Source organism: Cardiocondyla obscurior, linkage group LG02, assembly GCF_019399895.1.
Source record: "Cardiocondyla obscurior isolate alpha-2009 linkage group LG02, Cobs3.1, whole genome shotgun sequence".
NCBI classification, from domain to species: domain Eukaryota; kingdom Metazoa; phylum Arthropoda; class Insecta; order Hymenoptera; family Formicidae; genus Cardiocondyla; species Cardiocondyla obscurior.
Window position 1 is genome coordinate 2,380,679 of NC_091865.1, and position 20,033 is coordinate 2,400,711.

Genomic DNA, 20,033 nt, shown 5'->3' on the forward strand with positions numbered 1-20,033 from the left:
AATAGAAAAAAAAAAACAAGTGTGCGGGCGGAGTCCTTTATTAGTTCCACCCACTCGCTCCCTGATCCACGTCGTTTACTTGTAATTTAAGCGCAATTTACGCGAAAGTACCTCGTAAGTCTCGACGCGAATATTTATTCGAAACTTTGCAGAAAGAAAATGCTCATTTCCGACATCGGAAAATATTCCACGGTAATATCGCGTAAATAAGCTTAATAGAGGCAAATTGTCCACGAACAGATTTAAAAGCAATATAGTTGTACATTTTCTTTCAAATTAATGATACGTGAACAAAATACGAAAGAATGGAATAAAGCAGAGAGTTAAATTCCTAAAGTTTGTTACTTTTAAAGTATCCGTCTAAAAGTGTGTATACATTTAGCGGACGAACATCGAAAGAACAGGTGTGTGATGCTGGCACCCCCAAATTAAAATTTTCCAAAAATTCAAGTTGCATTTGTTTGTCCAAGTATGTCCAACTAAAAATTTTATTTGTTCAACTTTTTAAAAAAAGTTATAGTGATTGTTTATCATCACGATTTTAACTCTCTTTTTTTCTTTTTTAAATTACTGTAATATATTAAATACGTTGCGCATAAAATAAAAACCAAAAAATGACAAAATATCATATCATAAAATGATTCGGAAAGCTGAGCAAGAATAATCGGGGACGACACACGTACGAGATACCATACTACGTTAAAGAGAATACTGGGATTTCCCGCCTGCTGAAGTTAGAACGATAAATCGAACCGGAATGCTAATACTTCGACCAAATAGTTTGTCTCGCGCTTTGCTTTTCCGCTGCCAGCGTCGGCATGATATGCTAATGGCTTGCACGGCATTTCCGTCTATATTTCCGTCTTTTACTTTTCCCGCCTTTCTCGAGTATGTCTCGGAATCCTCCGCTTTAATTTATTCCAACTTTTAAATAAAAAGAAAGGAAATAAATAAATTGTTAACGAATAAGACAAAATTCTTTAGCCTCGGAGAATATCACTCGAGGAATATAATTCTTGGAATATCTCTCTCTTTGTGCCGAAGTAACTTACGCATTCAGTATTGTTTCATTTATTTCGCGCGAAATTATTTCGACCGGCGTATCATTTGAGAAAATTATACATTTAGAGAGCAGGTTCACACCTTGTTCGAGCATTATTTATGTAATCTTGAGACTTTTGAAGAGAGCTTACATACAAAAGATGTGGGGGTTGAAGAGAACGCGATAGAGAACGAAAGAAAAAAAAAGAGGCGGAAGCCAACGGGCGCAGGGGATGGACGCGGATCCAGCTAAACGAGCAGATTCGTAATCCTTTTACTGCCGCACGACGAGAGGCTTTGATACTGACGAGCTTAGCGCTTAGTGACTTTCGTAACCGTGTCAAGCTGGCCTAAAGGACGACGAGTCGAGACTGAGACGCGTCGGCAAGCCTTTCGCGCGTTAAGAGCCATTCGTCCGGATCTTTTCTGACATTACGTCTGCTTTCGAGATTATAGCCCCGCGGACTTGTGGCACAAAGGATTTTACCGTTTGACGAAACGTCACACATTTTTCTTTTTTTTTTTTTTCAAGTTAAAGAAATTTTCTTTTATTTTTATTAATGCAATTTATCAATTTGAGTAAATATCGAATCCTCAGTTTTCAGAGATATTTTAATTATTTCCTTCGCTCTTCTTTTCCACTTACGAAATAAACGAAAATTAACTTTAATTTTATGTTAAAATGATGCTAACTAACGTAATGCATTATTGAATATTATTTGACTCGACCGTGAAATGTAATCATCTGAAGAACCGTAAAAGTAATTGAAACACAAAAGTTCTCAAGACGGATCAGCGGGCTTTTAAGGAAATATCGATAATGTGCGGCCGTTACTCTTCCGAACAATTGCGTTAGCGAATATCGAAAGACAGGGGCGTTGTAGATTTGAGTTGTCGATGGTGATCGTAAAAGACGCACCGTGTACTTAAAACTTTTTTATGGGATAAAATTTCAACTTTAAGAGCATTATTTGCAAGGCCATGATACTAAAAATGTTAGCAAGTAAACTTTTAAAGTTAAGCTCTTTGTAACATTTCAGGTTTGATATATAAAGACAAGCTTAGCCTTATTTAATCTATCTTTCAAATATCGTTCGCGGTATGATCGCTGTAATTAAATATGAGCCCCAAAGTCTGAAACTCGACAGTAATCATCTCGCGCACGACATTATTTTTTTAATAATTATATTAATAATTTACGAAAAAGTGCTTCAAGTATGGGGATTACAAATGATTTTAAATTATACCAGGATAACGATCTAAAGCACAAATCTAGAATAGTGCAAGAATATTTGCTTTACAACTGCAAAAATATTTTACAACCACCTCCGCAATCGCCAGACCTAAATCCCATTCAAAATGTTTGAAACAAATTGGACCGTAGTGTTCGTAAAACAACGATAACGTCAACAGAAGAACTGAAGAGACGATTGAAAAAAGAATGGGAAAATATAAGTGTAGAATATTTAAAAAATTTGATTTCTACACTACCCAAGCGATTAAACAGCGTAATTAAACAAAACGGATACTCAACAAAATATTGAATACTTCTTTATAAAAAAAATATTAAATACTTCTGTGGCGAACAAAATAAATATGTAAGAAAGTTACAGATTTGTGGTTTTAAGCAAACAGTTGTGACAAAGTAAATAAGCTTTTAATGCGGTTTATAACTCTAGGAATAATTGTATTATCACAGGAGATGGCACACAGTGTGCAGTGTTAAATTTATATATCCTTTCACATGCCATTCGCAGAATGCGCGCATTTACAACAATGCACACATTGTTTCCATCGTAATTATGCAAGGTGTTACCATTTTAGAGCAATCCGAGTGATATGTAGGTACGCATTAATAATAAGATTATAAGTTAATTGCAGATCGTTTAAAAAGAGTTTAAGTACAATAATATTCAAAGATCGAATAAAATATAATATTGATATTTATTTTTAATGAGCCGACATTGCATTTTTCATTAAATATTCTTTTTATGTAGAAGATGGAACTTATCTTCTTAATAACTCTTTCGATTAATGAAATTTTTAGTGGAAAGTTGAAGTTAACGTCGTGCGCGAGATGATTACTGTCGAGTTTCAGACTTTGGGGCTCATATTTAATTACAGCGATCATACCGCGAACGATATTTAAAAGATAGATTAAATAAGGCTAAGCTTGTCTTTATATCAAACCTGAAATGTTACAAAGAGCTTAACTTTAAAAGTTTACTTGCTAATATTTTTAGTATCATAATGTGCACGGGATTTGATAGATAATTCGTATATTTTAATTATACTGGACCAGTTGGCCGGTCAAAACCGCCAACGATCTACTCTTGAGTTATCGAAAGCCTAAGTGTTGTAACCTGCTAAGGTGTGCGCTGATAGACAGAAGCACCCGAGGCAAAAGTGACCTAACTCTCTCTAGATGAACGGGCGCCCTTACAAGAAAGTAAGACGAAGGAAGCGGACCAAGAGAGTTGTAACTCCTGCCTTCCTGCCTATATCACCGGAGAGTGATAAAGAAAATCTGCCAATTCAACCGAAGATTCTAAGCATCGAGAACTTCACTGGGAGAATAAAAATCCTACCAAAAAAAAGGCTCGACGAAGGGATACAGCTACTACCTTGGAGGCTCATCCCAATTGAAGAGTCGCCACCAAGAACACCTCTGAAGATTGAAGAAAAGAATAAAGACGGAAGAAGAAGTGAAATATCCACTGAAGTATTCAGGCGACGAAAAGTGAGGACCAATCCTGGTCACCCTTACTAAACCACACATTAGCTTTCGCGAACGCCGACAGGGAAAATAAAAACCCTCGGCATTTTGAAAGGCGCCCAACCAAAGGAGCGCCGCTTAAATATATGTTGAAGAATATTATATTTCTTATTGCGTTCGCTAAATTTCGGTAACTGCGTAAATCAGACGTCATTGCAGAAAAGTAACGTTTTCGCGAGATATTTTATTTAGACTACCGTATAAACAAAGTGAGGAATACTACAGAAAGGATGTCTTATATATTTCAGCTTGTCGCCCACGAGAGACGATTGTCGACTTCAGCCTCGCGAACAATGGCTGCAATGAGTTTAGGTTTCATCGTCATGGTTACGCCATGGACGATTCAGGAAGTCGTTGCAGCTTGCACCGGAAGCAAACCACCACCGTTTCTCGATTTTCTGGCCACGTGGCTGGCTCTTTCTAACAGCTTTTGGAATCCTTTCCTTTATTGGCTACTTAACAATCATTTCCGCCGAATTTCGAGAGAACTTTTTTATACTAAGGTAAGTATTACTATTATTGTATCAAGTAAACGCTTCAATTTTAAATTAATTAACGAGCTTTTTTTTTTTCTTATCCCGATAAGTGAAATACAAGATTTAAAAAATATGAACAAAGCGTAAAAAATTAGAATTATAAAAAATAACACGCCAGTACAAAATTTTGTTTGTCTTGAAATTTTAAATAGAAAAAGAATTGTTATCTATTGCCTGCAGATTTTTTTTTTAATATATAAATAAAAACCATGTTTTCTACTTTTATTTCATTCATTTATTTAAAAATAATTAAATTTAATTGACTTTTGTTTTTTGGTACGCAGAGCTCGTACGATGTTTGTAAAAAGTACATTAGATTACGACATTTACGACCATGGACAACACTATTTTGTACCAGTGAACTTTGCATAAATCTTATTATATCAAAGTAAAAGTTCGCGGATGCGTGTTTTTAAATGTCCATTAAAGTCTAACTCGATGCAGCAGCACTTTGTACTAACAGCTAATGTTTTCTTTCAACTAAACCAAAGAGGAAGTGGAAAACTGTACTTTAATCATAAAATTCTCAAGAGTTAAAGCACAAAAATATTTTTTACGCATTTTGGTAGTGAGAAAACGGAATGTGCAACTCGAATAAATTAACCAAGTAAATAAAATTAATGCAATATAAACTACCGAAGCAGAGAAAATATAGTAAACGAAAAATGTATGATAAGAAAAGGTTCCATAAGTTCGTAAAGCAAACGCATTCTTTTATTTATCTGACTCCTTTTCTTCCGTTCATTTTATCTTTCTATTACATCACCGGTTCCGCATTTTCCGTCTTCTGATTTTACGCTTCACTTCTTTTATTCCGCGAAATCAATCGTACGCTCGGTGCTACAACAGAATCAGTAAATTTCTCGAGGAGGATGGCGGTTCACGTCGCCGGCGAACGAATGAAGACGAACGACTTAACGCGACCTACCAGGAAAACACGATGAAACGCGACAGCATCTGCCGGGAAAACAAGATTTATCCGGTGCAAAACGCGTTACGCAGCGCGTTTGATACTTTCTGCGACAGACCCGGCGGCCGGTCTTTTCTTCTTCGCTGAATTCTCTTTTAGGATTCAGCAGGAACGAGGGAAAACGAGGGGGGTACGTCGCGTAGCACGGCCGCGGCCACATAGATCTTGGCGCTTCGACTTTACAGGCCATGAATTCCGAAAAGCTTGTCGGCGTGCAGTAAATCTTTAATCGCCGCGCGAAGTGCACCGCGGCCTCCTCTCTACGTTCACCGGATGCGAAACTGCATGCAAGTACAGTAAAATATACTTGTGCAGCACGTTTGATCTTTCCGTACAATTGGCTTACTCGCGTTTTCGATTGGCGAACGGTAAATGAATTTGCCCGTACGAAATAAAAATTACTACACTAATCACCGTCGTACTTTTGGAAAAAAAAATTAACTAATTATTAAACCGATTGTTAGAAATTGTTAAATTTTGTAATATTACAAGTTGATTTCACAACTACCTACTATTAAATTTCTTAAGTTTTTCCGATTATATTTTAATTAATATAAAAAAATGTATGCGTTAGACAAACAATAATTTCCTACATATAAATAAATTGAATCAAAAATTAATTAAAGTTAACCACGCGCAGACTTTATATTATGTTATAAAACAGTACAGAATTTTTAATCAATCAATTAATAATTATTTTATTAACTTTATTTTTTTTAAATAATAAAAAAAAGAGAAGTAAAAGAAAAAAATTCTTCCAAAGTAGCGTTATTATAAAAATTAAATTAATATAAAAAAGGAAGTCTTTCTATAATGTAAATTGAGAGGAAAAAGAAATAAAATATAATAATCTGCTGCCATAAAACAGATAAATTCCAACCAAATAATGCATTATTTTAACTCACGATATAATACCATATATGTAGGAAATAGTTTGCCGTACATTAGCAGATTTAGCTACATCCTCGCAGACCGACATTACATTTCAAACATTCTATTCTAAAGCATCGCGCTGCAAAGTTTATGAAAGCGCGGGAATATATATCGCATACAATTAAAAACTACTTAATATTGATCTGATAAATGAAATTCATACATGTACGGATAAATACATTATAACGTTCGATCAAGGAGTTTTAAAATAACCTGACTATTTATTATCTATTCTTACGCAAAGTATTTCAACCTTATCACACGGGTAATCAATAAAATTTATAAAACCTACTCCTACTTAAAGCGCCTGATTTATCGTTCGGAAACTGATAGGCATTATTCAACCATCGATGCATGTCATGATTGATAATTCGGGTAATTTAATTTCCTTTTTATATGCAGATTTTGTGCAGATCTAAGCCGTTAGGAGCAAAACAACACTGCTGCGCGACCAGCACCGGTGGCTTAGATGTTTGCAGCATCGCGGGAGTTGATTTATCAGGTATGTTGCGAGCGTCGCGTATTTTTAAAAAAAGTGGGATAATAAAAAAAATGTTACGTGCTATATTACGCACAAATTCCTACATCAGATTTCTTTAAACTCGTTATAATAATTGCGACAAAATTGATGATCTCGCAGTGGTAGCGAGAGATTAGCATAATCAATGTTTTGTGCTAATTAAACCGAGGGGAGTCTTTTGACGGGATCCATTATCAACATTAACTGAATTCTGGTGTTCTATGTGACGTCCATAAACGAAGATTTAATGTGATCACTAGCGATAATCAGCGTTGTCATATATGTATAAATGCGAGCTATGTCGTAATCCCATTGAAATCCCATATTACAGTTAACTTATGATTGCTGCTATTGATTGATTACTCTATGTATAACGTGTCTAGTACTTGTTGCAAAATATTTAAGAAAAAACCATCAAGTATTTTCTGACATAATAAAAATTCATATTATTGTATCAATCTTTTTACTTCTTAGACAAGGCAAAAAATAATTTTTGTCAAAATAATTATAAAGTCATTAATTATAAAAAATTGTGCTTATTCAAGGGATTAATTATTAATCCGATTTAAATAAAATATAAAGTAGAATAAAATAATTTACATTTAATTTAAAATAATTGGTCAAAGAAAAATTGACACTTCGCGGAAATAATTATTATATGTTATACATATAAAGCAACCTTGATATTGGTATGAATATTTTAATTAGCACGAGTAACTGTCATTTATTAGGTTTTTATTATAGGTTTGGAACGTTGCTCAATGGAACGATGCTCAATGGCACGTTGTTCCTCATTATCATTAGCGAATACGCCACCACCGCTCCCTTGGGAAACCGGACATGTAATACATAGTGACGCAGCATCCACGTGAGGTAGATACGTCACATAAATATATATCTCAGTTCTATTATTCGCTGTTATCTATGCTGTTTTACATTATACAAGGTCTATCACCGTAATATTAAAATTTAGTATTTGTAATTAATTTGTATCAACAGCTTTCCATTAATAATGATAATGCTTATACTTGGGAAATTGGGACTGCGAGAATACTATCTATAATATTTTAATTGCCGCGATAAATCACGATAAAAATTAAAAAATTGGTGAAACTCAGCAAGAAGTAACTTGCTGACAGCCGAAATGTTTCTTTATCTCTGTGTCTTTTAGACACACGAGTTACGCGATTTGTATTAATAGTTATATTTTTTTGTGTATTAAATTTTGCATCTATATGCAGTAGTATAATTTTTAATAAGTTGTACAATTTGTATAAATTCTTATAATGCTACCCAATATAAAACAATATAAAATCAATATAAAACAATATAAAACCATAATAACCAATATAAAACAATAATGCAAACTCACCGGTTCGATGCGCGGCGGCTGAGTTCAGCAAAGCAGTTTTGATGACACTGTAACATAAAAATAAAACATTAATTGTAGAGACGTTCTGAATAATTTTTAATGTTAAAAATAAAATTTTTATGTGACTCTAATTAATTACTCTATTGAACAATATAAAATTAACTTTTTTGTTATCTAATAAAATCTGTAATAAATCAAGCTTTTCAAAAATATTAATTATCTTTATATATTATTAAATTTTCTATTTTAATTTTTATTGAAACAACAATTTGAGTGAACATCATAAAAAAAAATAGTGAACTTTAACCAAAAGAAAAAGACCCTTACCGAAACGTTGCTCAGCCGAAGCAGGATGCCCATCCCGGGCCTCCTCCTCCTCTCAGATGGGTCGAGTCATCCTTCAGCGAAGGAACACTCGCAAATATCGCGACCGTGATTTTAAAATCGCGAGAAGTAATTACTGAAAACTAATTCGCGCGTCGTTGTGTACGGCACTCCGCGTTTGCAAGAATCGAACAAATTTCATCGCCCGTTAACTATGCGACACGAATCCCTTGATGCGCAGCAATGAATGGTAGATGATTCTGAAACATATATAAAAAAAATTTATTGTAGATATGTAAAATTAACTTCCGCTGTTAAAAAAATATTAATGTGCTTTTATTTAATTTTTAAAATAAATAATTATTAAAAAATCAATTATTGAAACAACTATAATAATTATACAAAAAGCAAAACTGATCCTTACGTTGAGGCTTGCTTCGTTGATGTCCGATGCCCTTCCTGGATCTCCTCCTCCTCTCAGGATGTTGGTTGTTGACCCGAGGACACGTCCAGCTTCTCTAGATCTTTACCTGAAAACAGAAAATAAGTTATGCTTAATTAATCAAGTTCAGAAAAATATTATAAAAATGTATTGGCATCGTACGTACTCTCCGCGTTATTTTTTAAGCAAAAAATAATTCTTACCATGAGGTTCCGCTGATGCAAGTCTGCTTTTTCCTCCTCCTCCTCATATCGAGTTGTCCAGGATGTTAAGCGGATCCTCACTTTCGGCCACATGTCAAGAGACTGCCTTGGCTACTCTCCGAATTTTCAATCTGAAACAGAAAAATGATTGCGATTAAATACTGTCCTTGAAAGCCCAGTCATCGCGACAAGATCGTTCTTATGCAGGGAAATACTGTATGAAAAGAATATCGAGATCGGATACGTGACGATTAACGCTACTGAGAGCGGGCACCTCTCCGCGACAATCAAAAACATACGGAAACGTAAAGCGTATACAAGTGCGAAGGAGACTCGACGCTAGCCCGATCTAGTAACCTTGACTGCGATCTCACCTTGAAACTACGTATACGCGACGATTAAACACTACTGAGAGAACGGGCAACCTCTCCGCGATAATCAAAAACATACGGAAACGTAAAGCGTATACAAGTGCGAAGGAGACTCGACGCTAGCCCGCTCTAGTAACCTTGACTGCGATCTCACCTTGGAACTTCGTCGCGGCGCTCTACGCATAACACTTGACTACGGACCACGTGCCAGCGCACGAAAACGACCGGTGCTCGCACTGATACCGTACTTACTGTTCAGAGCCGGGTCTAGGAAAGAACAGAACGGAACGACAATGATGGTCGGCAAGCTACAGTACTGCGCCGCGACTCACTAGGCATGCTCTTGACCCGTCTCCTCTCCGCCCCGTCCTCCTCTCGGCCCCATCCTCCTCTCGACTCATCCCCCTGTAGGCCCGAGTTCGAACAGAAGCTAATACGCGTAGTATTGATAACTATATTAATTAAATTGAGTTGATCACCGAGCGCGAACGACAAGAGCTCTGCCACGGAACGCTGCAGAATCCGGAATGGACTCGCCCGGAACGATGGTAAGAGGGGCCTACGTGACTAAGTGGCGCGACCGATCGTGCACGAGCGCGCGCGGACCCGCCCGATTCTTTCGAGCCTCGTTATTACGTTAGCCTGCTCTCGTAACCTTGATCGTGATCTCACCTAAAACTCCGCCACGGTTCACTAGGCATGCCCTTGATCCGTCTCCTCTCCGCCCCGTCCTCCTACCGGCCCCATCCTCCTACCGGCCCCGTCCTCCTCTCGGCCCCGTCCTCCTCTCGGCCCCGTCCTCCTCTCGGCCCCATCCTCCTCTCGACTCATCCCCCTGTAGGCCCGAGTTCGAACAGAAGCTAATACGCGTAGTATTGATAACTATATTAATTAAATTGAGTTAATCACCGAGCGCGAACGACAAGAGCTCTGCCACGGAACGCTGCAGAATTCGGAATGGACTCGTCGGAACAATGGTAAGAGGGGCCTACGTGACTAAGTGGCGCGACCGATCGTGCACAAGCGCGCGCGAACCCGCCCGATTCTTTCGAGCCTCGTTATTACGTTAGCCTGCTTTAGTAACCTTGATCGCGATCTCACCTTAAAACTCCGCCGCGGCTCACTAGGCAGGCATGCCCTTGATCCATCTCCTCTCGGCCCCGTCCTCCTCTCGGTCCCGTCCTCCTCTCGGTCCCGTCCTCATCTCGGCCCCGTCCTCCTCTCAACCAGTCCTTCTCTCGGCCCCGTCCTCCTCTCAACCAGTCCTTCTCTCGGCCCGTCCCCTTGTAGGCCCGAGTTCGTAGTATTGATAACTATATTAATTAAGTTAATCACCGAGCGCGAACGACTAGAGCTCCGCCACCGAACGGCTACAGAATTCGACTGGCTCGACCGGAACGACTGCTAGAAGAGTACGTAACGAAGTGGCGCGACCGATCGTGCACGAGCTCGCACGAACCCACCCGACTTCTTCGCACCTACTTTGGCCTACGTGCAAATATGGCCGAACCGATCGTCTCCGAACGAGCACGGGCCCCTCCGACCCTCGTTTACGCGATCTATTCCTCGCCAGCTAATATGTACCATAACCTCAAATATTGTGTGCTGTTAACATATTAATATTAACGTTTTACGAATCTCTATGGATATAGCTGAGGTCGGAGACGTACGTTGTAATATTTTATTAATTCCAACTTAAGTTATTTCGTGTGAATTATCGAATGAATGACACAAGCTCTGTATTATCAAGTTTCATAAAAGTGCTGTGTATTACATATTACATTTTATTACTGGTGATTAACGTCGATGGTAATTTCCAGCCAAAGATGCCGCCACGCAGACGGAGGATTTCGGATCTCCGGACGACGCCAGTTAGTACAGCGTGGCGGCAAGCCGGCATCCGATGCTTCAAAACTATCAAGCACAATATCCGTCATCTACGCACCGATATCTACGAAACAATGTCGCATCCTCGCTGGCACGAGGAATTTCGCGCATCAAAGAGGAAAACAATTGCGACGACATCGTGACAGACGAAACAAACCATTGTCATCGACACGTTCGGCAGAGTCGCTTCGAATTCGCACACTTTAAAGGCCCACCAGATCTCCTCCGTGATATGGAACCACGATAAAATATTGATTAACATACACATCGTCGAATCAGTATATTGTTCGTCACTGTCGTTACCGTCGTCGTTATTTCGTTTCGCGTAAGAAGGTTTAAATGCAACGGCAGGGAGATGCAAATTCCACATTCTGAGGTGAGTGTACACGAAGCGTGTCGACACACTGCGATTAACTCTCGTCGCGACGAGATCGATTACGGAAATTAATTACGGCACCAACCAGGATACTAATCGTGCCGTTCCAGACGATATACATGCAGATATTTAATCACAGTAAAGCACACTGCGAGTGTTAACGTCATTCGCGCTTGTATCCAATCTCGTTATCCAAAAATAATTATTCATATACATGCAAAGAGTTCGCACTACAAGATTTATACCAAACTTCTTTTTTTAACATGTAATTTTAAGTGCCTTTCTTTATTAATTTTCAGGACACATAAGCCTTGTCGGAAACATAATAAATCTAATTTAAAAGCATTGTTTTTTCCCACTTGTAGATTAATTTAAAATTGTCTTTACTTGAATATTTAAAAATAAAATAATATAGTTATACCAAGATGTGATACATTTACATGTAGAATACATAACATGTTTAATTATGTAAAGAAAAAAAGACATTTATATTGCAATTGTTTGGTCACACTCAAAACTCATTGATATGTCATTAAAATCAAATGTGTAATACCTTATCTTCACATCGTTGTTACATATACATATTTTATAAGTAAAGCCTAATAAGAAAGCATAGTGCAGAGATATCTGAACTTACCCTTTTAATATTGCAGTGTTTTATACAATATAAATATAGCACAGATAAATGATATAATAACAACGTCTAGTTCCTGCATTTACAAAAATACATTTTATTCATTTATCTTTTATTCCTTTTTGAAATCTCAAATTGCTATTGCAAATAAATTATCAGCAATGACATTAAAGAAATTTGTCGCATTGGTAACATATAGTAAAACAAATTAAGCGCTTTATTTTTATTTAACAGATAGAATGCACAAATAATCTTAGAAAATTAATAATGATAAATCTGAATCACTAATAATATATTAACTTTCCATATTGTATTTACATATAAAATAGATGTAGATTTTTCTTTGGGTTATTATAAAAATAATAATGATATAAAAATGACAAATTTTTAAATATGAGAAAAGTGACTATGATGAATGGCTAGTAAGTTTTTCAAGAATTTATATCAGAAGAAACATTTACATTTTTTGATAAATAGATACGTTAAAACGTGAAATTAATGCTCTTAATGAATAACTTTGTACTCACTAAACTCATTATTTGCATATTCTAAAATTATAAAATTTATACATTTTATTCGCTTAAATTATTACATAATATATAAATAGTAATTGATATATTTATTTAATTAAGAGTATATATGTACATACATATATTTGTAATTGTATTTCTTAAACCATAGAAATAGAACCTTATTATGTATTTTAGACTTTATCAGTATTTTTTATTAACATTTAATATGTTGAAAAGGAACAATACATATATACATATATTTCTAAGATAAATTATACCATCACACAAAACTGCAAATAATGTTGAGTAGCTTTGAGAATGATTATTGAAATCTCTCAGCGCTACAAAACTCAGATGTAAACTTAGCATCATCACAATGTAAGAAACGATGTAAATAGAAAGAAACACCATCTAGTCCTTTTATGTAATGAATTAATGTGAAGACTTTCGATTGGAAAAGACAGTAAAGATAATTCACTGCCTGCAAATGGGTTCATCATTGGCATGAGATAACTCGTCGTTCACGACAATGCCAGAATTTACTTTTAAACGTCGAATCGAATGCGAATAGTTCTTTGTATTTAACAATTGGATACAATATTGATTACGCATGTAGATAGAATTTTAGATAAGATTGTTAATCAAAAGCAAACTGGCGACTAGATTAGATTATTGAAGTAAATGTGAAACTTTTAATAATTCACAAGAAATTAGTAATACCACCAAATAAATGCCTTAAGCAAAGAACCTTTTATAAATCGATAAATATGGACTGAAAGAAAAAAAAAGCAAATACCGTATGTATATTCTGTAAAAAATTGGTGGAAAAGTATATTTAATTCCGCTGTTTCTTGCAGAATAAATAAAAATTGAATATTGTCTTAATCCTTTCAAGTATTATATTCGTTTTTTGTTTGCGTTTAAATTATCATAAGTCATTAATTACTGTTGGCATTGTAAAACGCAATGTAATAAAGTTTTAAATTATTTTTAGAGATATGTAAGAGCTATTTAAAATACAATGAATGAACATATAATTAATTTATCAAGTATCGCATATAAAAATTGATGATAACTTTTGTTACTTCTTGTTTTGCTTTTTCATTCAAATAAATAAAAGTATATCGCGGAGTATTTACTGCGATCATCGTTTTAGGATATTTGTAATCTTCTTATATATGTATAATAAATGTTAATTGCTAATGTTAGAATAATTGTGTTATTAAAAGTAATGTGAGAGTGTTTCACGTTGTTATATGTTTCCTTTGAATGTTAATGCGTGAATGGTACTACATTTTGCACATAGGACAGCACACTGCAAAAGAAAAAATAAATGTTAAACAAATTAATATTCTTGAGACGTTAAACTTTTTATATGATAAATTTACTTGAAACAACCGTTGCTTATATCTGTAATTAATTTATTCGTTAATTGTGTAATTTATATACATGTTTTTAGTTGATACAATTAATTTTATTTTGCAAAGCAAATGTTAATTCATGCGTTAGCTAAGTAAGAGCATTAGAAAAGTAGTTAAGAAACAATTCAGTGTGAATTTGATATTAGCTGTTATAAAAATTAAAATTAAAAAAGAAAAAAAAAAGATATATATATGAATCTTTACAACAGCATTAAAGTTTATTAAACACTGGAGAACACATAGTATCCTTTCATACACATGTGTTAGAAACAATCTTAATCTAGTTTTAATTTAACATTTATAATTTTGTATGTTGTAAATTTTTAACTTCACGTAAAGTGGAACAATAAATTGTCTATTAACAATGCATATTAGCTTCTCGCTTTGCGTTTGATCTTTAAAAGAAAGTTAAAATACTTTTATTTATTAATCTGTACAATAAACGTATTTTAATAATATAAAACAGAGTTATGCAACGTGGATGTTTCAATGGTCATTGCTTGATTAAATATCTCTGATGATTTTGTTTCGTCGCCGGCACCAGTCTTGCCGGTAAATCGCGGCATGTATTGATATTACAGGCAGCGCGAACGGCGGGACGACGTAGAGGGGGGGAGAAAGTAGGTCATTCCGTCTGTGGCAGCGCTCGGGGAAGCACGCACGAGCTGAACTCGGACAAGAGAGTCAAGGGCAACGTAGTGGGGTAGGCTACAAAGCGAGTGAAGATCCGTATATTCTAGGCTTTATTTTTCGCCGAACGGATGGGTAAATCATCGAGTTTTCTTACTCGCTTACTTTACTCGCGATGTATCATATCGTTTTCTACGGGCTGTTCGGAGCCGTAGCCAAATTCATAAATGAATTGACTCCGGTAGTGTCGCGAGGGGACGCCGGCTTCTTGTCTTCTCATTTGATTCGCATCGTATTACCCGGCAAGGAAAGGAAGGCGCCGTTCGTCTGAAAGTTATTCGGAGTCGTTTGCAAGTTCAGAGATGGATCGGGTCCGACTGGCGTTGGGAAAGGATTCCGGCGGTTGAGGATATTGAGCTTGTGCCGTACGAATAACGATTGTGGTAAGTTAGTTTGGGTTTTTGAACATTTGGATCTTTGTTGAAAGTAATGTTAAGAGGCAACGGTAGCGTCGAGTCACGGCAAGACGCCGCGATGCTTGCACATTCGTACTTTACGTTAGTTCTTGTATGCACGCATGAAATTCGTGCGCTTTGATTTCGAACGGTTTTCTCTGCCGACTTAATTGGGATTGAGTGAGTGACGCGGAACGGGCGATCGCGTATTCACTTAATTAATTCGTTTTTGCTAACAGGTGATGTGTGAGTGCTTGGTGCAGAGACGAGAACGCAGTGAGGAAAGGAGGAGAAGGAGGAGAAACCTAGAAGTACATCAACAACCTCAGGCTGTTATTCCACTGCTGCGCATCGTACCGGTGAGTCATTATTTTATTTTGGCAATGCATTATTTATTTTAATTAAAAATGGCAAATTAATAGAAAATATGTTTTAAAAACTTCAAGTATATGTTCTAAATTTTTAATTGTTTATTAATTTGCATACAGTACTCTTATAATTATAAAAACAAATATTAGAAGTGTTTCTGATTACACTACATCTCTTATATACCTCTTTCGTGGCAATTGCAATAAAATACAGATTGCTTAATGTAGCCGAGGTAGTGAGCACACGTTTTTTCATGTGCTAAAATGCAAACAAATAGTTAACGTATTCTATCATTGATGATTAAGAATATTTTGTATTAAGTAACTTACATAAAATCAATTTCGAAATTTATATATTATTTTGTTATAATTTTGCACATTTTTAATTAGAAAAAAACTTAATGCTATTTAATGCAAGATTGATATCATATATCCTCCTTCGTGACAATGGTATATTATTATGATATGGTTAAATATTTTTCCTTATCCCAGCTATAAGCTCGTTTTTATGAAGTCATATACAATGGAGTTACTCTTTTGGGATATCAATCTGAATATTTTCAGTTATAAAAATTCATATTTCATATATTTGCAATATTTTCGTAGTTGGACTTTACAGAATAAAACATACTTGTCTTCTTCTACATTCATTTATTGAAAACTGACACTCTCAATATTAATGTTATTGGGATAACGTCTGTTAACGCATTAAAATCCGTTCATATGTCGAACAACGACATTCGTAGGAATTCACGAGAAACGTTCTCGAATACATCTCAGCAAATTTGATACAACACTGAGATACCTTCGAAATATTTACAAAGTTAAATGTTAATCATTTTTGTACAAAATTAAACTAAATGCTCATCATACTACAATTTCGCGAATGTACCACGTTAAAATGTGTCATGAAAATTAAATTAATGCATTATTTTTTTACATAATTAAAAAATAACTTTTTGGGAATGTTTTAAAAACTGTGATATCACAATCGCGATTTTTGTAAAAATTGCAAAAAAGTATTTAACGTTCTATTGTTGTATTCAGACGTATTAAATGTATTTTAAATATTATTATGTTATAGTCTTTAATATAGATATGATCTATGTGTAAATTTTATCGTCTATCAATTTCTTTCAGTAAAATAAAATTATTAAATATCTTACTTATGATTAATCTGTGCAAATTTTTGCGTTGATATATCTGTATTTACAATAAAGCATCTAAGAAATCGTGAATACATTTTCATCATATAGATAAAATATATTACAAATATATAATAAATGCAAATTAATATTTAATTAAAAATAAATTTTCCCAAAAAGTTTACACATCGCACATTATTTAAAAAATAATGTAAAAAAAAAATGTTTTGCAATACATAATTCGCATTAATATACTTATCAAGTAAAATATATTATGCTAATTATTAAGATCTAAATATTACGTCATACGAAATTCATTGGATTATTAAACTTCGCATTTTTGGAACTATATGTACAAAAATGATTTTCTATATCATATACATTCACGATATTTACGACATCCACCCCAGATTCACAACAATCCTTGATAAATCGGTTTGCTATGCTTTTAAACAACTTCAGTTTTTACATTTATTCGTATATTGTTCGATATCACTTACGTGCATATGTTCACACGAACTTTCGTACACTCATTATTAGGAATGTTAACTTATTAATAACGTAGTCAATAATCCAGAATGTTAAAAAAGATTAAATTCATTATAATCTCCGTGGAACGCAAAGTGTTTTATAATACTTATTTCAAAGCTTGATTACTCGGAATGATTAATATATATTGCTATACTTTACGGGTAAAACTAAATTACAATGTTCCGTAAAATAATATAAAGTAAATACATATTTTATATATATTTCTACATTTTCTACTCACTATTACTTGAGTTGTCATATTATGTAAAATATATATGTTTATACTGTTATTTATCAGCAACGTATAGCGTTTCTTTGTTAGATTTATTAATTTCTATAACTAATTTATGTCATAAAGTTCTATCATTTTTTACTTCGGCAATAGTTACAGTCCATGTGTACACGCATTAGTCAAATAATAGCAACTATCCATTGCTAACGATATAATTATTCATCGTCTTGAATTGAGCGATGACCGAAATTAGTCTTCGTTTCAAACAACAGACGCGAAATAATAACTAAAGTATATCGTGTGCTATAATTAATTATAGTGAAACAGATATATAACAATAAAATTAGCAATGTTTTATCCAGATTAACGAAGTGTATATAATATAAAATTGGCACCTAAAAATGCCTCGTCACGTTATCACCACGGATCATTAAATCCAAATATAATACGTTATTTATCGCATATATTGAACACATTCAAAGTCAATAATTTCTTTATTCTGTTAAATCATTTGGCCAACATTTTATCATATGGATAACGGATATTTTCGATTGTCGCCTCGGCCATTTATTATTATTTTTTTTCTTTTATAATAAAACCTAGATATAACGCTATCACGAGAAATTGAATATTTTCAAGTCACATTGAAAATATCACTCGAAATATAATACATAGATGAATAATATCTATATGTCTAGATTTAGATAATGCTAAGACATTACCTAAAAAAAATAGTTTATCATCTAACGACGAGGGGTAAGATTAAAATAATGAACATCGATATACTTAGATTAAAATTATCCGCGGACGAACAGTGGAGATAGTCTTTGTGATAGGTTGTAGAAAGTGGACGCTCGTCCCCTGGTTTACACCACTCATTCCGTGCCTTGAATTCCGCCTACGAAAGAAATACATTTGCGATTATCTAATTAATATATTGTTACAATAAAATGTATCTCTTTGTACCTGACAAATATCTCGGCAGGGTGGACAAATTAGTGCACCTTTATGCAACCAACCGTTCTGCATAATTCTTATAATGATTTCTTGTCCAGCATGATAACATGTATACGTATAATTGTTAACCTGAGAAAAGAAAAAGGATAAAATTATTTTTCAATTCGTTCGTATTTAGTATTACAAGAAATTTCATGTTCATAAATATTCATTACATTACGTGGTAAGAAACTTACTATAATATGTAGCCTCCCGACTTCACATTTATACAAGTAACAACCGGAACCCCAATGTTGCCATTGTCGCGCTTGCTTACAAGTTCTCTCTTCCCACATATCATTCGTGTGATCAAAACACCTTGAGTGAGGGCCATACTTCTCTAATGCGAAATTCTTGTCTGGGTCTAAAGGAATAACATATTTTAAGTAGATTCCGCTGATTCTTCGGAACGTGCACGCAATATGTAGGATGCGTTATGTGACTTACGCGGATTATTCTCCTCGTAAAGACAATGGGAACCTCTGACTACTATATTCCGCGCTCTCCACGTGAATTCCTGTATGTAGGGACAGTAGTCTGCCAGAGATACCGAACCGCCGTAGTATTGTTCTTCTCCCGCTCTTACGTGCGGAATTGAATCGAAGTTCTGCAAGGAAAGAAATCGTCAACTGAAATTCTTCGCATGCCGCGAATATTCTCATACTGCCGATGTAATATCGCCTACGTTCCGCGTGCTCCCGAATCCGCTTTAAAATATTTCAATAAATTATCCGACATTTCTTACTTGATATTTCTTGGGTAGCGGCTGCGAATGTTTTACCAGATTGCACAGGGCCACCGAGCTTCGATCATCCGTGCATTCAGTCTGCAATGGATCCTGCTTCACTTTGTTACAAAAGGGATGTATAGACTTTCCTCTGAAATATTTATTCTCATGTATTTATTTGTGATGTACGATTTATTATGGTTAATATTTCGATGTTATGTACTTACGACAGCGGGGATGATTTAGTGGATATCCATTCCTTGCAAGATTTCATAGCAAAATTGCATCCTAGATTTTTTCCCCAGCCTAGCTCTTGCGCCATCGAATAGTTGGCACTATACCAACCAGTATCTTCCATGAGAGCGAGCGTTATCCTCGAGTAAACTGGATTTTGCGTGTGCGTCCCTGTCATAGCTTCGTTCTGAATAAACGGAAAAATCAATCTGTGATAGCAAACGTTGTTCAAACTTTTTCAAAAAAAAATTCTTAAAAATTTATACATAAAAAATAATTAATTTTACATTACATATTAGAATTAGAACAATAGAATTTTCTTAATAATAATTTGAATCCAAATAAATCAATATTTTGAAAGCAATATATGAGTAGGTCATATATAATAATTCGAAAA

General features: G+C 34.9%; 2 protein-coding genes across 4 annotated transcripts in view; one reads left to right on the forward strand and one right to left on the reverse strand.

Moving 5' to 3' along the window:
• Window positions 1-14,141, forward strand: part of LOC139111279 (trace amine-associated receptor 9) — a 58,682-nt gene extending 44,541 nt beyond the window's left edge. For all 3 annotated transcript variants that reach the window (XM_070671438.1, XM_070671447.1, XM_070671456.1), the window contains 4 exons: window positions 4,066-4,320; window positions 6,659-6,758; window positions 7,521-7,649; window positions 11,309-14,141. In XM_070671438.1, coding sequence (XP_070527539.1) covers window positions 4,066-4,320; window positions 6,659-6,758; window positions 7,521-7,648 — 483 coding nt within the window. In that variant the 3' untranslated portion in view covers window position 7,649; window positions 11,309-14,141. The remainder of the gene's footprint in view (window positions 1-4,065; window positions 4,321-6,658; window positions 6,759-7,520; window positions 7,650-11,308) is intronic.
• A 4,013-nt stretch (window positions 14,142-18,154) lies between these two features.
• Window positions 18,155-20,033, reverse strand: part of Invadolysin (leishmanolysin-like peptidase, invadolysin) — a 217,513-nt gene continuing 215,634 nt past the window's right edge. Inside the window, exons 9-14 of the mRNA XM_070671411.1 lie at window positions 19,630-19,823; window positions 19,421-19,553; window positions 19,123-19,282; window positions 18,873-19,039; window positions 18,646-18,765; window positions 18,155-18,577 (exon numbers count right to left, since the gene is read on the reverse strand). Of these exons, the coding sequence (XP_070527512.1) occupies window positions 18,419-18,577; window positions 18,646-18,765; window positions 18,873-19,039; window positions 19,123-19,282; window positions 19,421-19,553; window positions 19,630-19,823 (933 nt within the window). The 3' untranslated portion in view covers window positions 18,155-18,418. The remainder of the gene's footprint in view (window positions 18,578-18,645; window positions 18,766-18,872; window positions 19,040-19,122; window positions 19,283-19,420; window positions 19,554-19,629; window positions 19,824-20,033) is intronic.